The sequence below is a fragment of the Haliotis rubra genome, unplaced genomic scaffold, assembly GCF_003918875.1.
Source record: "Haliotis rubra isolate DU_JTF1 unplaced genomic scaffold, ASM391887v1 Scf394, whole genome shotgun sequence".
NCBI lineage: Eukaryota > Metazoa > Mollusca > Gastropoda > Lepetellida > Haliotidae > Haliotis > Haliotis rubra.
In genome coordinates, this window is record NW_025767073.1 from 805,087 (window position 1) to 829,440 (window position 24,354).

Consider the following 24,354-nt stretch of genomic DNA (forward strand, 5'->3'; position numbering starts at 1 on the left):
TAGGATGGCAGGACATATAGGATGCTATAAAACAGAAGCAAATTACAGTAACATTGTGAAGTATGTTGACACTATGCTATAAAACAGAAGCAAATAACTACATTGTGAAGTATGTTGACACTATGCTATAAAACAGAAGCAAATGACAGTAACATTGTGAAGTATGTTTATACCACACTTGGAAACAGACCCAATACATAATAGCACAAATGAACCTTCCAGGGTGTGATGGTATAACCAGGGGAATATGTAGACATCACAACTCTGAATCAGGTGGTGTGTTGAAGGTGTGTTTTGGGCGACCTCCCCAGCATTTTAACGAAATCAAGTGTTTGTTATATTTCCCCAATGTTTGTTCCTTGTTGCAGGCGACAAGAAGGAGAATGAAGACCCTATTCGTACAAACACGGTCAAGAATGGAGGCAGCAAGAGAGAGAGGGCGGCGAGGAAACAAGAAGAAAAGTTGACGTTATCCCCCCTCAAATCAGCAAACACAAACTTTGTAAATAATGGAACCGTGAATGTTTCAAATACACGAGATGTGCAAGACAGTCATAAAAGTGACAAGTTTATGGTAAGACAGGGTTGAAAAAAAAAGCCTGATATTTTGACATTTTACCCTACATTTGCCCTAATTGCCTGTAATTTGCTCTATATTTAGCAAAACCTGTCAAATTTTACAGGAAACTGAAATACCGCCTCCGTGGTGTAGTGGTTAGAGCGTCCGCCCGGAGAGCGGAAGGTCACGGGTTCGATTCCCCGACCGCGTCATACCAAAAGACGTTAACAGATGGTACTTGTTGGTCCCTGCCTGGCGCTCGGTATTAATGGGTACAACAAGGAGCATGGATCTCACTGACGATGATGTTTATAGGGCTAATTGCCTCCCATATTTATACCGTATTTAACATTGCTATACTACTATACGTCTCTCATGAACTGGTTTGCACAAACAGTGTTTAACCATGTGTGTCATCGATATACTGGTTTGCACAATCAGTGTTTAACGATGTGTGTCATCGATGAACTGGTTTGCACAATCAGTGTTTAACGATGTGTGTCATCGATATACTGGTTTGCACAATCAGTGTTTAACGATGTGTGTCATCGATGAACTGGTCAGCTCGGAGTCAGTATAATGTGTCTGAGTGGGGTATTCATGCTCACTGCAGCATGGTATCTCAGTGGGCTAGCACTATAAAACCAGCTTAAGTCTGGGCTAGTACAAGCAGCCGCACATACACATACACACGCATCCACGTCATCATATGAGCCGAAATATTCACAAAACGACGTTAAACCCAATTTCGCAGTCTGGATCAGACAATTCAGTGATCAGAAGCATGAGCATCGATCTACGCAATTTGGAACCGATGACATGTGTCAAGTGAGCAAGCCTGACCACCCGACCCCGTATCTTACTGATATATTATATACTAAACCAGATCATATATCATGAACTTGAATCAGTTAAACTAACAGTGTGAGGGAAAGATAAGACGCTGTAATCTGCCGAGATACATGTACAAACTGTGTCCATGTTCCATCACGTTTCTAGTAAACAGACCATGAACCATTTGTTTGGTTTGTTTTAGGAGAGTCGAACACGGACATCCTTCAAGGACAGGCCGGCACCAGGCAATCCTCAAAATGTGCAGTAAGTATTGCTGATGTCTGCATTGTCGTTTACAATGAATAGAAGAAAATATCAGTGATGGGCATGTTTGTGAAGAGCACTGTTGCAGAGTCTGTGAGTGGCATTTAGAACTGATACACATAAATGCAAGAATTTTGTGGATGTCAACTTTTTTTTTCTTATATAGCTGTCTGTTCCTAATTGTTTCATTCACCTGATGGAGTAAGAATATACTTCGAAACGTCGTAACCCTTCACACCATTGTTGTAGTTAATGAAGTATGTTGTTTCATTTTTGTGCAAAGCGTAAGGATATAGTATGTATAATATGTGTATATGGTATATATAAAGTATATATTGTATTAACCAAATATTAGCAGTGTCACTACCATTCATTAAAAATATTTTTTTGTTTAATTCTTTCTACTGCATTTTCCATAATAACTGACTCAACATGGGGAACATATTTAATGTGCAAGAATTTTATTTGCTTCCAGAGATTCCCTACTAGTGAGCAAATTAAGTTCAAACATAACTGTTACCGTGCAAGTATGTAGCAATTATCGGGGCGGTGGGGTAGCCTAATGGTTAAAGCGTTGGCTCGTCACGCCGAAGACCCGGGTTCGAATCCCGACATGGGCACAATGTGTGAAGCCCATTTCTGGTGTCCCCTGCCGTGATGTTGCTGGAATATTGCTGTAAGCGGCATAAGACCAAACTCAGTCAGTCAGTGTAGCGATTATCAGTTGATGTTTATTTTTCGAAGTAATGTGTCCAAAACCAAACAAAAATACAGGCCATCTTAAACTTTGTGTTATACAGATTACATACAGATTGGTGTGGCAGATTGTTGGTGGATGATTTTAGAATGGGCTTTCAGTATGGTAAATACGGTAAACCTAGTTCATTTGTGGACTGTTTTATCAGGTTTTTTTATTGTTACCTTTTCCTTTTCCTTTTTTCAGAAATCTTACAACTAGTCAAATAGAATTTTTCAAAATGCTGGATGAAAAAATAGAACAAGTAAGTAAGAAATGACTGCTTTGTCAATACCTTTTTGCTTCATCTTATCCAATATAGTTAAGCTACAATGGAAACTAAAACAGGATTTTCCATGCTTAACACATATGTGTAAATAATGTGTGTGTTCTGAGCTCTATGGTAGAATGTGGCCCGGAAACCTCATTCAGATATTGAAACAATGGTCCAATTATGAAGATATAATTGTATGCACAGTGCCCTTAGATTCCGCAAGTCATTATATAGAGTTATGCCCCCTCTGTAGTTACAGGATTTGCTGATCATGGGTTTCACAAATTCTTGATTTGTTCTGATTGATATTCTTGTGCAAATGCTGTTGTGAGTTATGACCAATATCCTCTTGGTGTCTCTGCTCACCTGAAGCCAGTGACCATGACTGAATTCATATTCTGATTGTCATTAATCCTGGTTCATTTACTCATGACAAGATTTCAACATTTTGTCCACAGGGAAGAGACTACTATGTGGAGGAATCCTCTGAAGACTGACCTCAACCCTCCACCCATCTCATTGAGTAATGGACTCTCCCATCCTGCCAGCTATCCCACATGCAACATTGTTTGACAGCCATGGTACAACAATGTTTCAGTTTAAAATCAACATTGTTACATCAGATACTGTTTTGACAGCCATGGTACAACAATGTTACAGAAGTGTTTCAACAATGTTATGTTAGAAGTACAACATTGTTATTCAGATATTATGAGACTGACCTGGTAAAACAATGTTACAGAAGTGGTTCAACATTGTTACAGCTGTGTTACACTGTTGCATCTCCTCGACAAGTGTGGTTCTCCACCATATGCTCAGACTCTTCTCATGTTTCCATGGACAGTGTCTCTTAACCACATGTTCTTATTCCTTGATTACTCACACTGACTCAACAGGATGGAAGAATCGGCTTGAATGTGCTGCAAGATTGTCATCAAGATTTCTCAGGATTATGGATGGAAACAAATGTACAAGTGTCCGATCTAAGATTTGAGGCCACTGTTCCTGTGATATTAATCCATACATTTGTTTATTATCCTTTAATTCGGTAGAATAGTTCTGCAAGAATATTTTTTGTGGAACTCTTGTAGTGAATATGCTATCATTTCATTTAGACTGTTTGCATTACTGAAAACAATGTTCATGTTATGTATACAAGGGCTTAATCAAAAGGTATATAGAATTCTGGTAATTCATGTAGAAGATTCCAAGCTTACTGTTTTCCCACAGTCAGCTGTGGGACTGGAGTAATAATTATGAATTTGCTTTTCTAAATATTTATTGTTAGATGTAACTCTGTACCTGACCAGCCTTGGTGACCAGCCTTGGTACTTGTGTAAGGTTATTGATCTTTGGAAAATAGTTTATGATAACTTGATACTCAATGAATATTTTAAATAAGAATGACAAAGCAACAAATGCAATATTGTTGGGGTTTTTTTGGTCTAAACTGGAAAGTGTTTATGATCTTAAAACATGTCCAGATAATAGGGTACCATAACAGAACTGAAATATTAAGATGTAAACCATACACGAACACAATATATCAGAAACGAGGTTTTTTTCCTGATAAAAGTAGAAAAAAACATATGGTTGCTGGTTTTGTCCAAGCCTGAATTGTCTGTAGAGTAGCCATAAAAATTGTCAGTAACAGCAACTTAATTAGATTGGGTTTTTGTGAATCTTGGAAAGGGGATTTCTTCTACCAATTAGCTTGTGACAAACAATGTTTTTCATTGATGAATTTTGACATTATTTACAAAACCTTAACGTGAAACTAAAATTGTGACACATCAGGCTGAAACACACACAAAAGCACCTTATCTCCAAACATTCAGCAAATAAATAAGTCGTTGTTTGCCGCCATTTAGCAAACCTGTGTTTTAGTCCTGCCCAAATATATCTTCTCTGAGTGAGGTATTTGACAATATGTTGGATGTTTGGATGAAAATTGCAAAATGATGTATACCCAGTGAACAAATTCTTCAAACATGAGTAAATAAATGTTGTGTTTTGTTAAAATTTATTGCAAAATATATTTGACAGCCACTGAAGGGTGAAAAAGAGAAAATTAAAGGTTGATAGAATATACTAGATAGCAACATCTTCATTGGTTGAGTCTCATGCCATTGCTATTTTATCCATATTGATATGTGATATTATTTATCAACCATTGCCACAGGGGGAGGTAACTCCTTTGATATTAGTTTGTTTTATGAAGCACCTGTTGGGTACAGCAGTTTGGTATGGTGAGATGTTTGTATCTGTCCGTGCACACAAGCATTATAGGTTAGCTGTGCATTATCATTTCCCTTACGTGTTGCTTGTTAAACAGTCACAAACTGATGATTTAATTAGGGTAAACAAGACCATTAATAGTGTTGAAGGAGCCTTTATTACATATATACAGCCTTTATTTGCCTAATCAAGTACAGTATAGACTTTAAGTTGAGGGTTGGTTGGGGTGCTATGTTCAGGCACATCTCCTTGTTCGAATAACTGAAAGGTGATGTGACGTGCACTTAAGTATCCAGTTTGAAAGTTACTGGCAAACAAGGATAAGTTGAGCACCGACCTGGCAATTGACCCGTATTAGCATGTATGAGTGCCGCCCACTGGCGCTTGCCATTGTTAGCGAAGGGGCTCCAGGTTGTCCATGACCAAATGTAGTGCGATGGGTGAAACGCTTGGCCTGTCTCAGCAAACACCAAGTTCGACAGTTGCGAGCGGAATCAATTTCATTGTCATGCAATGCACGTGCACAAGCCTACATCTGCTCTACTTTTCACAAACCAAATGGGTTTGCTCATTGCCGCGCACCGCCTACTTCTCATAAACGCGTTCTCTGTGCCGGTCCAACTTATCCTTGTTTGCCAGTAATATGCACACAATCGACAGGAAAAAACATAGCAATGTTTTCAATAAATTTTCTGGATATTTATGTTCTAGCCAAGGACAAAAGTTTCAGAACTATGTTCATGGTTGATTTGTGAACTATTTAATTCTTTAAGCAAAAATACAGATGAAAATAAGTATGTTATAGAAGAAAACATCTTTTTGAACTTATTTCTGCTCCTGCATGTACAATTCTTGACTTATATTGTCAGTATATTTTAACAGACAGAAAATGTTTATTGTTCAAACTTGATAGAAAATTACTTCATGAACTCAAATTGAAACACCTGAGAACCAAAGGAGTTGTATTTCAAATGAAAAAGTAAAACGTCCTCAACTTGGAGTGTACTGCATAATATTTTATTGTATGAGCAGTAATATGTTCTTTTTTGTAGCATAATAGTTTTAAACAATGTGGTAATTATTTATAATCAAAGGAAGTGTCATTAAGTTACATTTCAATTCAGTATCGATATTATTTATTGGAACTGAAGCAATATTTGCAGTTATTCTTTGTTCCTTTACTTATTTTCAAAAGCATATATAAATATTTCTATGGCTGAAAAAAATCATGTGACCACATGCTTTGATTTACTTTTGTTGACATGTGTCCTGTGTTATTTAAAAAACAAATTCAGTCAACATAAGGAACTTGTGCCAAAAAAAGGTTTTTCACTGTTTTGCATAATGAGTAATAGACATGCTGGGTATGCTATTGCACTGGTATTCTGCTGGATCAACTGATATTAAACAAGTATTGATACAATGTACCTAGACAGCTTCATTCATTGGACCATTAGTATGCTGCAGAGTGATACGTGGGAATACACCAGGATATAATGTGTTTATTGTCTATGCATGTCATAAAGCTGTCATACTCTGTGGCAGCTCATGACCAATGTTTTACACAGTGTAGGAATGGAATAACACTGGAAGGAGCTCTGCATGTGTATCATTCAGATTAAGTTTGCAGTTTCTGTGTCCTACATGGATATTGTAGGTAGCGATTGACATGTTGCATGATGTCATCCGGGATAGCAAACCGGACAGTCCTTTTGCATATTTAAACAACATGGCAGACAATTTTGATGAAACCTTTTCCTAATAGTGACAAGAAATCAGGTTTATGAATGCCACCATATATCATCTAATGTGATAGACAAGTGAACTTGTGATACCAGTGAATCCTCCAAATGCTGGAAGATCTGATCTATGGATGTAAGCAAACTGAACACAGAGCAGTAAAACTTTAGTATGGTATACTGATGGTGTCTTAGCCATTGAACATGATATTCTTACTGAAATGGTTAATAGATCAAGAATTAGCATACACCAAATTGTCTGAAGATGAGTATTGATGGTTCAAGCTGAATAGGTTTCACTGTATTGTGCCACAGTAACTGATAAACGATTATTGTCCATATACAGATATGTGATGAGACTTAGTTACTAACCAAGATGGCGGAATAGGAATAACACTTTAGTACATAGATGACAAGGTTAGTATCTGTTGAACGTGCAAATATATATCTGGGCATGTGCGACTTCTGTTGTAGGGTTGATGGGTGATTCAAGAGAGCTCCTGCATAAGTTTATATTCCTCATCTACAATCTGGCTACAACACTGTTGTACACTTGTATCTTACTCATGGGCATCGTGTTGACAACTACGCTAAAATGCTTTGGAATTGCAGACATCTGGTTTCATGTATTCATTAGTATTCATTGAATAATTGCAGCAGTCATGAGTCATACATAATGGATGATTTTGAAATGTCTACTATTTCTGTAAGCAGTTATTGCAAAAACTGGAGATATTTTATTGTCAAGGGCTGTGTGCTGTAGTCCGGCTGGGATTAGCTGGATCAGGATACAAGTTGCTAATGGATAGTCAGAGAATAAGCGTAATTATTTGTTCAAAATTGCTTTGAGCATTTTTATACTTATTCAAGTTTGATATACTCATGGAAACAACGAAAAAAGGGAATACATGAAAGTACAAGTGTTCTTTTATTTATTTCCTCCACAATGCAATACAAAGCTTGTGAAGAAACGTGTAAAAGAATAAAGGAACACGTGTATTTTCATGTGTTCCCTTATTCGTTTCCATGAGTATATTAATGAAGCCTACAAATGTCCCAAGAGTGAAATCCGGTAATAAATATGTTTGTTGTTTCTGTTGGTGATTCAGATATTTTATTGTCCTGTTTGTTGTTGTATATTTCCTATATGGTTGATTGCAGACATATGTACATGACATCTGTTGACCCCTCTGAGGCTGATCAGAGATATTGTTAACCCTTTCCATACTGTAACGTAAGGCTTGTTTACTTATTTAACTGTTTACTTTCAAGCATATCAAGGCCAGTTCTGTTTGAGCTTTATGATTAACCCTACGTTTCATTTGAACATGAATGTGCCCTCAGCACTGAGAGGCCTTGTGGTATAAGACATCGTAATTCCCTAGTATCGGGATCCTCTGGTCATGTGATCCATTACCACAGTTGCTGTTCTTCATTGGTCTATGAACACGTGTTATATATACGTGGTAAGCATAAGTAATCTGCAAAATTTCAATGTTTTTTCTTGCACAGAAGGCTGCCTTAGCAGTAACAATATTTCTGTTCCAAATCCTATTATAGAACCTTTCCATTTCAAATGTTTTTTTAAAGCCTTATGACATGAATTTTTGGCTATAAAATTTATGTATATCTGGCTTTGTCGTTTCATAGATCATGACTGCTTATTACAGTGTCCATACTCTTACTTTGTACAATCATGGTCTCTCAGAAATAGTTAGCCAACATATGAAAAAAACAGGTTATGCTGATTTGCTTAATGCAAGAACAGGATTTTTAGCCAAATGATTCTGACTATTGAACTTTTTTTGTTTGTAAATGACAAATGTGAGCATGTTACCCAACAACTGCTTGTAACCCCAATAATTTTTTTTTTTTTTTTTGCGACTGCTTTAATGTTGAGACACCGGAACTCTTATGGGTATTGCTAAGAAGCCAAATGTGCTCATTGTCTTGTAATGTTATGAGTTTTATGGTGTCCCATTAATAGAATTGAACCACCTGGAAGAATTTCAGGTTTCCGTTTTGTGCAATATTATTGTCTAAATTTACTATATCTGTACTTTTAATTTTTTATATAGCCATGGGATTTGAGGGTTGAGTGAGCAAATACCATATTCTCTGTATTAAGTGCCCTACCTTAAAAAGCACCCTCTACTAAGAACAAAAATGTTTATCCTCTTCTCTGGACAGTGACATAAGAAAAATGTACAACTCGCGAGTTACCATTATCGAAAAAGATTTTTCAAATGTCAGTTCCCAACTACTTGGTGTCTTACACTAAGATGGTGCGTACAGTTCAACTTGCAGTGACAGCCAAATATTTTGTCAAGCATAAGTTAAAATGAACTTTTAAATAGGACTCTCCGACACATCTATTGTGAGAGTGCACCTGTTTTGTAGCCATTAGTCCAGAGTTTAGTCCAGAGTTTCAAAGCTCTCTTAGCGCTAAGATACTCGTAAGTGTATGGCACTTACGACTATCTTAGCGCTAAGAGCTTCTGACACCCAGGTCGACCATCAAAGAAGCTAAATACTGATACATCTGGGACTGACGATTGCAGCCATAGGACATCTTGTTTTTCCATGTTCAGGCGGCAGCAGCAAGTGCTAAATCATGTCATAAGTTTTCTTGATTGTTGCACTCGGCTATGTGGCGGCAGTCTGGATCAGACAATCCTGTGATCAACAGCATTGTCCTACACAAATGGGTCACAAGTAAGCAATTGAAGGGTAGTATTAGTATGGGAACTTAAGAAAGTAAGGTTTATTCGGAAATGTATAACGTTTTTTTTTTCCAAGTACAAACCTGATTATGATTCTCAATGCCACCCAGATCATCTTCTGCTCAAAGTATCAGGGCTATTTCAACAACACTCATTTCAAATTCTACAAAAAAAAAGTTTTTATTTATTCAAGAATATACATTTCATGTATAGGAAAGAAGGGTACTAAATACGCTCAATATGCAACGTCATTACCTTCGCTATATTGTAAGACTTTGTATCAAAGCAATACCAGCTGGTCTAGTGCACAATCTGACATACTCGTGGACGCTGCAGGCGGTAGCACATACCATGGCCATCTTTTAATGCATTTTGAATTCAATAAAATTTACAAGTTCATTTTGAGTTTTGCTCTTTATTAATAATCTTGAAAATATTTACCAAAAAGTGGGAGGGGAAGGGGGTTGGGACTTTGCCCGATAAATTTGTTTGTTGGACATCCTGAAACAAACCTGGGAGTCTTTTTCGCCAACAACTTCAACTCCTGGAAAGGGACCCAACATTAATTTGTAAGAAAGTTTTGACTAAATTTTACTAACATGATAATGCAATATAAGAGTTATTCGAATGATATGCCACAGCATGTGGGGCATAAAATAGGATCATGGATGATATTAATTTCAATATCCTGGAAGAAGAGCTTGAGCCAAATGCTCATTACATATAGTATGGAATTGTATTTCTGTATGTACACATCGAACTACACTGAGAATTTCCAAGGTGTTTCTGGAATAATTTCCTGCTTCAAATATTTATTGGCAAAGGTTTTACCACATGGTAAATATGGAAGAAAGTTATAAAGGCACACTTATGCTACTTATTAAGAGAAACTGCCATTTATCCATAGCACCATCTGTAAAAAGGCATCTTTGTCACTATTGTTAATGTTAAAAATATACTGGTGAAAAAAATATAAAGGGTGATAACCCGCAGCATATGACACAGAAATGCATTTGTAAAAGTGGGCGCCATGCATTAGCACACTGGTCACGTGCAAAATATACATAGCATCACTACTCTCATCTCGGTAAACAAATGGACTGGGCCATTATTACTCCTGTTTCATCACATGAAGTATGTACATGTTACCTTCAAACAGCATATCCAGTGTTGAGAGAATCACTTTGCATTTTGATAAAGATGTGAAAAGATTGCTGTAATCAAGAATGACCAGTTTTGCAAAAATATTTGGGTAAATGAGTCGGAAGGCAAAAGAAATACAGAAATGTTAAGTTTTGTTTCAGAAAATTAACCAGCTAACAAAAAACAATTGGGCCTGACACCCTTGTAAGGATATCTGGACACTGAAAGTTCATATAAACATGAAGTACAATTCTATATTTTATCATGTATAAATCCCACAAGGCACATGAAATAACCAAATATTCTTCAAGGTGTGAAGAATTCATGGATTTAATCAAAAATAGAAAATTCTGGAAATAAATGTTGAAAATTAATACGGCCATGCTGAGACCGATATGTGTATAATGAAGGTGGTTTGGTACTGTATATGAAGTCTTCGATTATCATACGACTTCGCTCGCACTTTAATACGATACACCTGATTGTCTTGTAATGGTTCCTTGGTGAAGACTACTCCTTTACCATTCTCTAATCGAATCAAAAACTCAATTTTGGGGTCATTGTCAAGAATCTTGAAAGTAGTCTGAATGAGGATTTCGTCATTCTGGTTGTAAGCCGTCAATCGGATGAGATCCTGGGCAACGTTGCCGCTTGGGAGGGAGAGGGTGCGGAACTGGATGACGTCTGCGTACTTTGCTCCAGGAGGGCAGGGGATGTTGGGGTTCACACACTCCAGAACACAGAACCTGCGCAGACATTGAAAAGTGGTGAGTGTGGTTTTACCCAACCTTTTGCATAATTTTCACATTTCCAAACAGATAGATGCAGTGAGTGAGTTTAGTTTTACGCTGCACTCAGCAATATTCCAGCTATATGGCAGCAGTCTGTAAATAATTAAGTCTGGACCAGACAATCCAGTGATCAACAGCATGAGCATCGATCTACGCAATTGGGAACCGATGTCATGTGTCAACCAGGTCAGGACCACCCGATCCCGTTTGTCTCCTCTTACGACAAGCATGGGTTACTGAAGATCAATTCTAACCCGGATCTTCATGGGTAGATTGATGCAGGATCCATTTGGGGAAGCAAACCAAGGCTTGTCTTCATGAGCCAACGCTTCAACTACACTGATTGTTTTAAACAGATAGTCCCAGAATTCAAGATCAAGTGTGAGCGAGTTTGGTTTTACGCCACTTTTAGCAATATTACAGCAATATCACCACAGTAAGGGGACACCAGAAATGGGCTTCACACTTCAAGAACAAGAAATATATATGTCAGCATTTCTCTCATATTTGTTTCTGTTTTCGATAAGGATGAGCAAAACAGTCTTTTTAGGTTTTCTGTGATAATTAAATTTAATTAATTAAACATCATCTCATGTTGAAACCTACTTGTGACAATGCGGTTGGTGAGAAACTTCATACTGCAATATATACCATTCACAGAAGTAGGGGATATTCCATTGTGCGAGCATACCACTGACTGAGTTTGATTTTACTCTGCTTTTAGCAATTTTCCAGCAACATCACACCAGAAATGGGGGCAAGATTACAGAATACCGGATACCTATCCGCCATTTTTATTTTGATTGAGCATTTATTTTTGCGCACTTCCATTTTGTTTCCTTAGCAACGGCACGCGATGAATGAAGGCTGTGTTGAAGCAGCGTTCAATATTAAATATTAAATATTAAACAATATTAAAGCTAAAAAAAGGTAAGATAATTGGGGTAAAGGGGGTACCCCCCTTTATTTAAAAGCCTTACCTACCTTACCTTACCAATAAAAATCACTTACCATCAGAGTGTTCCCACACTGTAGAGTTCCTTTTCCCAGCATGCATTTGAATAAAATTTAAACACACGATTACTTTTTACTCTGTTTACGTCAGTGAACGCTGTTAAAATCCCCAGTTTAGGTTTCCTAAACTGGAAGTAAGGTGAGGAATTCGATTTTAACCTTATTTTTTACCTTAAATTCGTATTTTTATTGGATCGCTCGCAGGCTCGCGCTCTCTGTTTCTTCTATATATAGGAGCCTCACGCGCACAATAGAATGTATATAATTAGGTATCCGGTATTCTGTAAGTGTACCGAAATGGGCTTCACACATTGTAGCAATGTCAGGATTCAAACCCGGGTCTTCGGCGTGACGAGCCAACGCTTTAACCACAAGGCTACCCCACCGCCCGCGAGCATACCACCAGCCAATGCCAATGCATATGAGAAATAGTAGTATATATCCATACAGATGAAACATTTCCAAAGGAATGGAATAAATTGTCATATTTTACCTTAATCATCATTTTCTCTTCATCATCTGTTTCCTCCTTGGCTTCATCATTTGCATTTTATCAATCTTGTAAATTCAATATCCCCTACTTCTTTTGAATGGTATAGATAAAACTTTACGGATAACAACTTCTTTAATTTCGTGAGTGCGACATTTTGATACAGATTCTTGTACCGTTGTCACCTAGGAGTCGCTCACGAAATAAAAGAAGTTGATATCAAGAAAGTTTGTTCTACATTGTACTTCCCAACTTCCCAGATGCCACTCAAAGAAGTTACATACTGCGTGGTGGGATCACGGGCGTAGTCCACAGGGCAGGGGATGTCGATGCAGGAGTGAGAACCACGAGTGTTGAAACACATCTTCTCAAAACCACAGTTGATCCGCTTCTCAATACACTCGTTAATGTCTGTAACAATTAACATTCAGTTGTATAACACATACATATACAGTTGTATTAAACTGTCGGGCACTTTGGTGAAACCACATAGCACAGGAAGTGTCGACAGACCTGGAAACATAATTGGGTAAAACCAGGAATCGAACCCATGAGCACAGCAAACTGCGGTATCTTGGACGACTGGGTCATCCGTGCACCTTAATGGAAACAAGTGAGTGAGTTAGGTTTTAAGCCGCTTTTAGCAATATTCCGGCAATATCACAGCGGGGGACACCAGAAATGGGCTTCAAACGTACCTATGTTGGGAATCGAACCCAGGTCTTCAGCGTGTCAGGCGGACACTTTAACCATTAGGCTACCCCACCGCCCCAATAGAAATATGTAAGAATCTGGCGATCCTGAGTGAGTGAAAGTTAGGTTTTACGCCGCTTTTAGCAATATTCCGGCAATATCACAGCGGGGGACACCAGAAATGGGCTTCACACATTGTACCCATGTATCCTAATTTTCTTTGGAATTGAACCGGTCTTCGGTTATTTATATTTGATCTGCGAGCCAACGCTGTAACCACTAGACTACCCCACTCGCCCGGGCAATCTTGAACTACTTTTGAGTTGTATATGAACTGACCTCGGGGACTACACAAGCAAATGTTGCAATCTTACTACTTTTGAGTTGTATATCTGTCCGTATTTCATCTGTCCGATTTCAGCCTCTACAGAAGTAATAAATACATCTGCTAATGTAATAATCTTATGTTCTACCACCGACCACTGTGACAGGCCAATCACAGTTATCAAGTATTTATCACTATTAGCAGCTAATTATAGAAGCTGCCCTCACTAAATCACATCATTTATCAGCACATTGCAGAGACACTGACACTGTCAACTTATTAATATAATTAACAATCTGATAAGTTTCCATATTACTGTCTGCTTCTTTGTGTTGTGGCATTGACTTACTCCCCTTATCACAGAGTTTATTTGATTGGGAGAGGAACAATGACGGCTTTGAGTTGGTGTATGATGTGTTGAAGTTCATGTTGACAGCAGGAAAGGTGGCGATATTGCTCAATGGGTGATGGACATAACAATGGAGGATGGCACAGAGAGTGAGTGAGTGAGTTTAGTTTCACACCATTTTTAGCAATATTCCAGCAATATCATGGCGGGGAACACCAGAAATGGGCTTCACACATTGCACCCATGTGGGGAATCGAACCCAGGTCTTTGACGTGATGAGCCAACACTTTAACCACTAGGCTACCCCACTGCTTCTTCGACGGCTCAGAGAGGCGAAAAGGATAGAGAGAATACCATACGTTGTTATGTTACCTTCCAACTTCTAAATGCCCATCAAGCATCAGATGGAGAGAAGGGAAGAGTTGGTAGTGATGGTTAACATGGATAGGGGAAAATAAATATAGGAAAGATGTATAGAAAGGGGAGATGGAAAGAAAGGTTAGCAAGGGAAGTGAGTAGTTTTATGCCACTTTAGCAACATTCCAGCAATAGCACGGTGGTGGACACCAGAAATGGGCTTCACACATTGTACACGTGAGAGGAATCGAACCCGGGCCTTCAGCGTGACGAGCGCACACTTTAACCACTAGGCCACCACACAAGCCCCAGTTAGCAAGGGAGAGTAAAGGGGATGGGAATGGAACAAATTGAAAAAAAATAAAATAAAGTGACAGAGAAGATTTGGGTTTTATGTGGTCACTTATAAGCACTACAGAGTACATCCTTAATCTAAGACTGACTGACTGACTGAGTTTGGTTTTACGCCGCTTTTAGCAATATTCCAGCAACATCACGGTGGGGACACAGAAATGGGCTTCACACATTGTACCCATGTGGGGATTCGAACTCCAGGTCTTGGTATTGGACGAACCAAAGCTTTAACCACTAGGCTACCCCACCGCCCCCTTAATCTAAGAAGCACAGAAAAAAAATCTCATTTTAAAAGACATGCAAATGTTTACATGTTTGCCTGCTAAAGGGTACTGAGTGAGTGAGTGAGTTTAGTTTCACACCATTTTTAGCAATATTCCAGCAATATCATGGCGGGGAACACCAGAAATGGGCTTCACACATTGCACCCATGTGGGGAATCGAACCCAGGTCTTTGACGTGATGAGCCAACACTTTAACCACTAGGCTACCCCACTGCTTCTTCGACGGCACAGAGAGGCGAAAAGGATAGAGAGAATACCATACGTTGTTATGTTACCTTCCAACTTCTAAATGCCCATCAAGCATCAGATGGAGAGAAGGGAAGAGTTGGTAGTGATGGTTAACATGGATAGGGGAAAATAAATATAGGAAAGATGTATAGAAAGGGGAGATGGAAAGAAAGGTTAGCAAGGGAGTGAGTAGTTTTATGCCACTTTAGCAACATTCCAGCAATAGCACGGTGGTGGACACCAGAAATGGGCTTCACACATTGTACACGTGTGAGGAATCGAACCCGGGCCTTCAGCGTGACGAGCGCACACTTTAACCACTAGGCCACCACACAAGCCCCAGTTAGCAAGGGAGAGTAAAGGGGATGGGAATGGAACAAATTGAAAAAAAATAAAATAAAGTGACAGAGAAGATTTGGGTTTTATGTGGTCACTTATAAGCACTACAGAGTACATCCTTAATCTAAGACTGACTGACTGAGTTTGGTTTTACGCCGCTTTTAGCAATATTCCAGCAACATCACGGTGGGGGACACCAGAAATGGGCTTCACACATTGTACCCATGTGGGGATTCGAACCCAGGTCTTCGGCGTGACGAGCCAAAGCTTTAACCACTAGGCTACCCCACCGCCCCCCTTAATCTAAGAAGCACAGAAACAAAAATCTCATTTTAAAAGACATGCAAATGTTTACATGTTTGCCTGCTAAGGGTACTTATTTGGGAATCCTAGACAAATCCATAAAAATATATTTCAAAGACCTCAATGCCTTGTGAAACTCATGAGTGTGTTTAAAGTGTATATGAACCATAACAAGCAAAATTTATATTTACACTTCAACCAACAGATCCTGCCTCTGCCAGGGGAGGCAATAGTGCAAAATGAATGAGACAGAACCTAAGAACCCTGGTTAGCAAGGGAGGCAGAAGGGGATGGGACTTGAAGAAAGTGAGTGAGTTTAGTTTTACGCCGCACTCAGCAATATTCCAGCTATATAGCGGCGGTCTGTAAATAATCGAGTCTGGACCAGACAATCCAGTGATCAACAGCATGAGCATCGATCTGCGCAATTGGGAACTGATGACATATGTCAACCAAGTCTGTGAGCCTGACAACCCGATCCCATTAGTCGCCTCTTACGACAAGCATGGATTACTGAAGGCCAATATTCTAACCTGAACCTTCACTGGTGAGAGAGGGGATAATGACTGAATTTGGTTATAACTGTGACCACATGAAAGAGGCGAGGTGAAATGGGGTTTAACGTCGCACTTTAGAATATTTCGCTCATATGACGATGTGCATGCATGTGTATGTGTGGCTGCTTGTACTAGCCCAGACTTAAGCTGGTTTTATTGTGCAAGCCCACTAAGATACCATGCCGCAGTTAAGCATGAATACCCCACTCAGACACATTATAGTGACTGAGCCGACCGGTCCTTGTTGTACCCATTAATGCCGAGCACCAGGCAGGGACCAACAAGTACCATATTTTAATGTCTTTTGGTATGCCGCCGCTGGGGATTAAACCCGTGACCTTCCGCTCTCTGGGCGGACACTCTAACCACTACACCACAGAGGTCGTCCCCACATGAAAGACACAGTAAACTCATGTCATAGCTTTGAGAAGCAGACATGCATTTCACTGACTACAGGACCAACAAAGAGGATCAAAATGGCTTTAGTGCTTAGTTTCACACTACAGCTTTGAATACAATGTTAAAATAATCCTTAACCTGAGAAGAACAGAATCAAAAACCTATTTTTGACAGACATGATGAGGTCTCCTTGTTTGCCTCATGAGTACTTATTTTGGAATCCTAGATAAATTCCTGTAAATATATTTCAAAGACATCAACAACTCATGAAATGTGACCATAACAGAAGCAAAAAGCATATTCAAACTTCAACCATCAGATCCTGACTCTGCCAGGGGAGGCAACCATAGACCTCCCATCCGGTGTGAGTGAGTGAGTGAGTGAGTGAGTTTGTTTTTACGCCGCTTTTAGCAATATTCCAGCAACATCACGGCGGGGGACACCAGAAATGGGCTTCACACAATGTACCCATGTGGGGATTGAACCCGGGTCCTCGGGATGACGAGCCAACGCTTTAACCACTAGGCTACCCCACCGCCACCCATCCGGTGTGGGTCAGGTAAAATAGAGTAGGGCATGTTTAGTCGCCATACCAAATCAATCAACAGACATATTGTGTGCAATGACAAGCAACAATCCTCCCATCAACAGCATGACTGTGTTAGCTGTGATGTCGCCGTAACTCGACACCAGGGATTGATTCAGCTCCACGTTGACGTCACGCCATCTATAACAGGGCACTCAACAGCTCAGAGGGGTTGATCCCAGATTACTTGTGGCAAAACGTCACCATATCAATGTGACAGATCGTGACATTTCTCACTCAAAGTTGGCTCTTGTCGCCTTATGAACATAGATCCATGAGCTTAGGTTAAGCTCAAGTTAGGAAGGAATTTTTACAGGTTTATGAGCAAATGATCATTTTGTCAGCATTACCTCTAGAATGTTAAAGTGTATATTAAACATGATTTCTATTATACCATCGTGATCCATGTTTATCACCTCAGTGAAGTCCAAAGGCAAAGAGTTGGTGCCAACAGATCATAATTAGTAAAAATTCAAACTCAGTACAGAATTATACAGCAGTGCTAGGCCACCTTTGGCAGTATTACACTGACTAAATCATTCATTAAGGATCTATTGATTGAGTTTAATTTTGTGCCGCTTTGAGCAATAGTCCAGCAATATCACAGCAGGGGACACCAGAAACGGGTTTCACGCATTGTACCCATGTGGGGAATCAAACCTGGGTCTTCTGCGTGATGAACTAACGCTTTAACCACAAGGCTACCCCACCAGGCCCATCATTCATGAGAACATTCACTTGCACTGAGGAAACCAATTTTTTTCCTGTTTATAAACCTTGAACTGTTTGACAAAAATCATGTGAAAAAAACTCATGATATATTTGAACATGTGAATAGTGTATCCAAAATCATTTCTCTAAATTAAGAATCTGTGAAGGATTTATGGACTTTAAGACTTCAAAATCAGATTTTTCTTTTTTAAAAGAATAAACAAAAACCTCCAAGTTGATTAGTTCACAAGGGATTCCATAGATCAACAGGGACATCACAGACGGTTGACCTAACTTTGTAAAAATCATCCTAAATCAGGCAAGTACTTTAATTCAAAGCTTGAGGGTGTGTTTGAGCAGTTTATTGGATTTATGGAGGGTTTGAGATGAGTTATTGATTTTAATTCCGTATTTTAATCAAGATCAATAAACAGCATGTTTGTGAATCTCCACAGTGAAATCTGAATTGATGACTGAAAGGAACTTTTACACCGAAGTCAGCAATATCCCTTCAAAATCAAAGAAGCTTGTAAACAATCATGGCTAGGTCAGTAAAATTAGAGGTTCACAGCACATTCAATTATACACATTGCCCAGGTATGAAGACATATAACCAGGCACACAACCAGCCTGATGACACATTAACACACAACCAGGAAGGTCACACACTGATATGTGAAGACACACAACCAGCCAGGTCACACACTGATATGTAAAGACATACAATAAGGAAGGTCACACACTGACGTGTGAAGAGACACAACCAGCCATGCCACACACTGATATGTGAAGACATACAACCAGCCAGGTCACACACTAACATGTGAAGACATACAACCAGCCAGGTCACACACTAACATGTGAAGACATACAACCAGCCATGCCACACACTGATATGTGAAGACATACAACCAGCCTGGTCACACACTGACATGTGAAGACACACAACCAGCCTGGTCACACACTGATGTGTGAAGACACACAACCAGCCAGGTCACACACTGATGTGTGAAGGTCACAACACTGACATGTGAAGACACACAACCAGCCAGGTCACACACTGACATGTGAAGACACACAACCAGCCTGAGGTCACACACTGACATGTGAAGACACACAACCAGCCAGGTCACACACTGACATGTGAAGACACACAACCAGCCTGGTCACACACTGACATGTGAAGACACACAACCAGCCAGGTCACACACACATGTGAAGACACAACCAGTGAACTGACATATGAAGACACAACCAGCCAGGTCACACACTGACATGTGAAGACACACAACCAGCCAGGTCACACACTGACATGTGAAGACACACAACCAGCCAGGTCACACACTGACGTGAAGACACACAACCAGCCTGGTCAGTGAAGACACACAACCAGCCAGATCACACACTGACATGTGAAGACACACACCCATGCCATGTCACACACCTGACATGGTGAAGACACACAACCAGCCAGGTCACACACTGACATGTGAAGACACACAACCAGCCAGGCCAGGTCACACACTGACATGTGAAGACACACAACCAGCCAGGTCACACACTGACATGTGAAGACACACAACCAGCCAGGTCACACACTGACATGTGAAGACACACAACCAGCCAGGTCACACACTGACATGTGAAGACACACAACCAGCCAGATCACACACTGACATGTGAAGACACACAACCAGCCAGGTCACACACTGACATGTGAAGACACACAACCAGCCAGATCACACACTGACATGTGAAGACACACAACCAGCCAGATCACACACTGACATGTGAAGACACACAACCAGCCAGGTCACACACTGACATATGAAGACACACAAGCTTGGAAGTGATGTCACCATATCAACAGCTATCATACACTCATATGCATAATAAGTTTGGTTAAGCTTGGTCAAAACTAAAATCAAAGTTTTTCAAGTTGTCTCAACACATAATCAGCTTTTCAAGACTTTTCCGGGACAATATATATTTTTCAATAAATTTCCTGGTCACATCCATAGAATTTGAAATGGCTGGTCAGCTGACATGGTAGGCCACGGCAGGTGCTTGGGAGGTAATCCCCATGTAGCTGTGTTGTGTTTTCTTTAATTATATGTGACAGCTTACCGACACAGGAGAAGCCATCTTTCCCAAGTCTGTATCCAGGGGGACAGCGGCAACGGTAGGAGCCGTTGGTGTTGGTGCAGTTGTGTTGACATTGGTGTTTTCCGATTGCACACTCATCAATGTCTGGAACACACACAAAACATTAAGCAATATGTAAAACAGTCAAAAAGTCAAATGATTAAACTGATATTTAGACTGACTGACTGACTTTGGTTTTATGCTGCTTTTAGCAATATTCCAGCAACATCACGGTCGGGGAACACCAGAAATGGGCTTCACACATTGTACCCATGTGGGATTCGAACCCGGGTCTTCGGCGTGACGAGGCAACGCTTGAACCACTAGGTTACCCCACCGCTCCGCTTATATTTAGACATACCGGTAACTATCCTGTTCAGCATGATATTTTACTGAGGAAGAGTTTTGTCAATTTTAGACATCAGCACACCAACCAATTATTACATGAATTAACAATATTATTATTAAAAAATAACTAAAAATCACAATAAGGTAAATGATCTTCATATCCGTATTTTAAAGAATTGGTGCACTGTTAAATTTGAGCATATCACTGAGCAGATATAGACCACCTCCCACAGGCACAACATCACTTCAGACACATGCTAGAACTTGGTCATTACATCCAGTAACATGGAATAAAGAATTTAGAAGTCAATTTGTCTTCCCATCTCACTATAATTTGACAATGAAAAACTCAACTGAGTTTTTTCCATAAACAAATTTATCAAATTTTTGTTTCAACTTTTGATCCAATTGGATTTAGAAAAAAAAGAGTAAAACCAAATAATTAAAAAAGGTGTTAGGATCTATTGTCATGCTGGAAAACATGATATTATATTCATAAGATTTACAAAAGAAAGACTTTTATATACAGGTCACAGTGGTGCTTGACACACACCATACAGTCAGTGAGTGAGTTTAGTTTTATGCCGCTTTTAGCAATATTCCAGCAATATCACGGTGGGGACACCAGAAATGGGCTTCACACATTGTGCTCATGTGGGGAATCGAGCCCGGGTCTTCGGCGTGACGAGCGGACGCTTTGACCACTAGGCTACCCCACCGCCCCCACACCATACAGACATTATATACCAAGTAAGTGGGATATATACAAGTGTTAGCATGATTTGTGTATACAACATGGGTTTTACAGATATATATCATGGGTGTTAGTGTGACATATAGCAAGGGTGTTAGTTTGATAAACAGCATGGATGTTACATACAGGAGTGACTACGGTTCAGGTGATGAGTGAAGAAAGGAGGTATAGACACAGCATAGAATGAGACTATGAAGAATATTTCCTCTGATCAGAGACCATATAATATATGGTCTCAGCTCTGATATAAAATAAAATGTGAAGTATTATCCTTTTCAGAAAGAATTTAACCATTTTAGGTCACATCACATATAAAGATCAGTGTTGAAAGTACATTTCTGTGCCTGAAATGTAATCAAGGTTGTTTAAGATGATCTTATCAAGAAATCTTCACAATCCAGCAGCTGACTAACATCTCATCCCTGTAATGAATATATCTTCAAAAAGAAGACATTTCCTAAATTATCTTCATAAAATATAATAAAAAGAATCACAAGAGTCTTTCAATTTGAGAGATTAAACAAATCTGCAGAGTTTAAGTGCTTAGAATTACTGTCCACACTTGTGAATTCAGAATATTTGTGTGAACTCCGGAAATCTAGATTTGCCACATATTCTAGCCTTGCATGGGCTGTTTGGGATATATTTGTTTCAGAGTCCTGTTCAATATGTTATTACCTGGAAAATAACCAGGTTTGAGAGAAGAGACTTGGAAACAACAACATTCTGCTGTATTGGACAACAAGATGAGATTTTCAAGATGGCTGCCATATAATTTGATTTATGGGTATAATTGTTTGAATGATTTGAGAAGATGTCAAGAATTGACAAGAACATGCCAGATTTAAGATGATGTCTATCATCATATCAGTTTCATGAGATTTAATACAATGAAATCTACAAAGGGCATGGATTTATCCAATATTTCAAACTAAGTGCCTTTAGCTGACAAATTGGGAAAAAATATTGCAATGTTTGCCAAAAGTGGATTTTCTAAAATTTAATAAATTTGAAGACATTGGTAAAAAAAATAATTTCAAATTGTGTTTTACTCTTATTTGCTGCAGATTTGGGGTCATATATGGAGAGGTCAAGATAAATCCTTGAAGTGAAGTACACTAGCTGGACCCACACTGAGCTTCATCGGCCCACTCTCAGTGCAGTAACGGTCATAATAGTCTATAAGTCTTGATAATGTACGGGAGGATCACTTCAGCAGAGATCGCTTCACAGACTGTGGGCCAAGACCACAGATATGCCAGCATATCTTGTGTGTTTTTGTTCACTTTGCATGGGTAGTGTGCTTCTCAACTGCATGTTGTCGAGTCATGAATATAGATTGTCCTAGTCATTAAGTCAGGTTGGTGAATCAAAATAGGGTTGAACAAGCATTGTCACTAAGGTGACATAATCCCCGCCGCAAATTATCAAATCAAACTTAAAAAGTAATGAAAGTGAAGGTCGTAATTTAGAGATGAAGTTAAATGTCAACAAAAACATGACCAGTCAACCTATCTTGATATCTTGCTCTTGTAGTTGTTCAAACGCACAAATATTGTCAAGACTCACTTTGACCCTGACATGAATGTCTTAGTGTATGAAATATGCAAAAATAGTAATAAAGAAATTGCTTATTGAAAAACATTCAAGGGAAGTCTTGAAAGTCTATGAAGAAAATCCAGTGAACTGTTCTTGAGATATCTCGCTGACAATCTTAACATGCAGTTTAACATGCTGAAATCTTCAAAGTTTTGCCATGACCTTGAAAATTAAGTGAAAGTCACCAAAATCGACTGGGCCTTGCACCTTCCAGTGAAGAAAGTCCAGTGAATGGTTCTTGAGGTATCTCGCTGACAAGCTTAACATGCAGTTTAACATGCTGAAATCTTCAAAGTGTCCCATGACCTTGAAAATTATGTGAAGGTCACCAAAATCGACTAGAACTTGCACCATCCCTAGATGAAGCTTGGTGTCAAATATGAAGAAAGTCCAGTGAATGGTTCTTGAGGTATCTCGCTGACAATCTTTACATGCAGGTTAATAAGCTAAAGTCTTCTAAGTTTTGCCGTGACCTTGAAAATTAAGTGAAGGTCACTAAAATCGACTGGCCCCTGCGCCTTCCCTCGATGAAGCTTGATGTCAAATATGAAGAAAATCCAGAGAACGGTTCTTGAGGTATCTCGCTGACAAGCTTAACATGCAGCTTAACATGCTGAAATCTTCAAAGTGTCGCCATGACCTTGAAAATTAGGTGAAGGTCACCAAAATCGACTGGGCCCTGCAACTTCCCTAGATAAAGCTTGGTGTTGAATATGAAGAAAATCCAATGAACAGTTCTTGAGATATCTCGCTGACAAGGGTAAAACATTAAAGTCCCCTTGTGACCTTGAAATGAAGGTCAAGGTCACTAAACCTGACTGGGACCTTTCTTTTACTGTGATGAACCTAGGAATCCAGTCAACGGTTCTTAAGATATTACAATTCGTACAGATGGACGGAGCCTAATACTATATCCCCCACTTCGCGCTAAACACGTGGCGGGGGACAACTAATGCCCTTTTTACAGAGTGAGTGAATGAGTTTAGTTTTACGTCGCACTCAGCAATATTCCAGCTATTTGGCAGCGGAATAGCTAAGATAAGGTGTCAATGCCATATTTGTGTCCTTCTGAGAGTTAAAGGTAGGAAATATCATCATACTCGCATCATACTCCTTATTTTGTTTGTTTGTTGTCGACTTCTAGTGGGCGTTTTACCGGTTCCGAGAGTACAAGGAATTTACGTAGCATTATGACCTAAACACTAACAGACCTGACTA

General features: G+C 39.4%; 2 protein-coding genes across 5 annotated transcripts in view; one reads left to right on the plus strand and one right to left on the minus strand.

Annotated features, from left to right (window-relative positions):
* The window catches only part of LOC124286858 (uncharacterized protein C1orf21 homolog), a 95,223-nt gene extending 87,689 nt beyond the window's left edge, over window positions 1-7,534 (plus strand). For all 4 annotated transcript variants that reach the window (XM_046723300.1, XM_046723302.1, XM_046723301.1 and 1 more), the window contains 4 exons: window positions 369-574; window positions 1,596-1,657; window positions 2,601-2,658; window positions 3,126-7,534. In XM_046723300.1, the coding sequence (XP_046579256.1) occupies window positions 369-574; window positions 1,596-1,657; window positions 2,601-2,658; window positions 3,126-3,164 (365 nt within the window). In that variant the 3' untranslated portion in view covers window positions 3,165-7,534. The remainder of the gene's footprint in view (window positions 1-368; window positions 575-1,595; window positions 1,658-2,600; window positions 2,659-3,125) is intronic.
* A 3,080-nt stretch (window positions 7,535-10,614) lies between these two features.
* Window positions 10,615-24,354, minus strand: part of LOC124286864 (hemicentin-1-like) — a 134,825-nt gene continuing 121,085 nt past the window's right edge. The window contains 3 exon segments of the mRNA XM_046723308.1: window positions 10,615-11,256; window positions 13,090-13,216; window positions 20,418-20,540. Of these exon segments, the coding sequence (XP_046579264.1) occupies window positions 10,881-11,256; window positions 13,090-13,216; window positions 20,418-20,540 (626 nt within the window). The 3' untranslated portion in view covers window positions 10,615-10,880.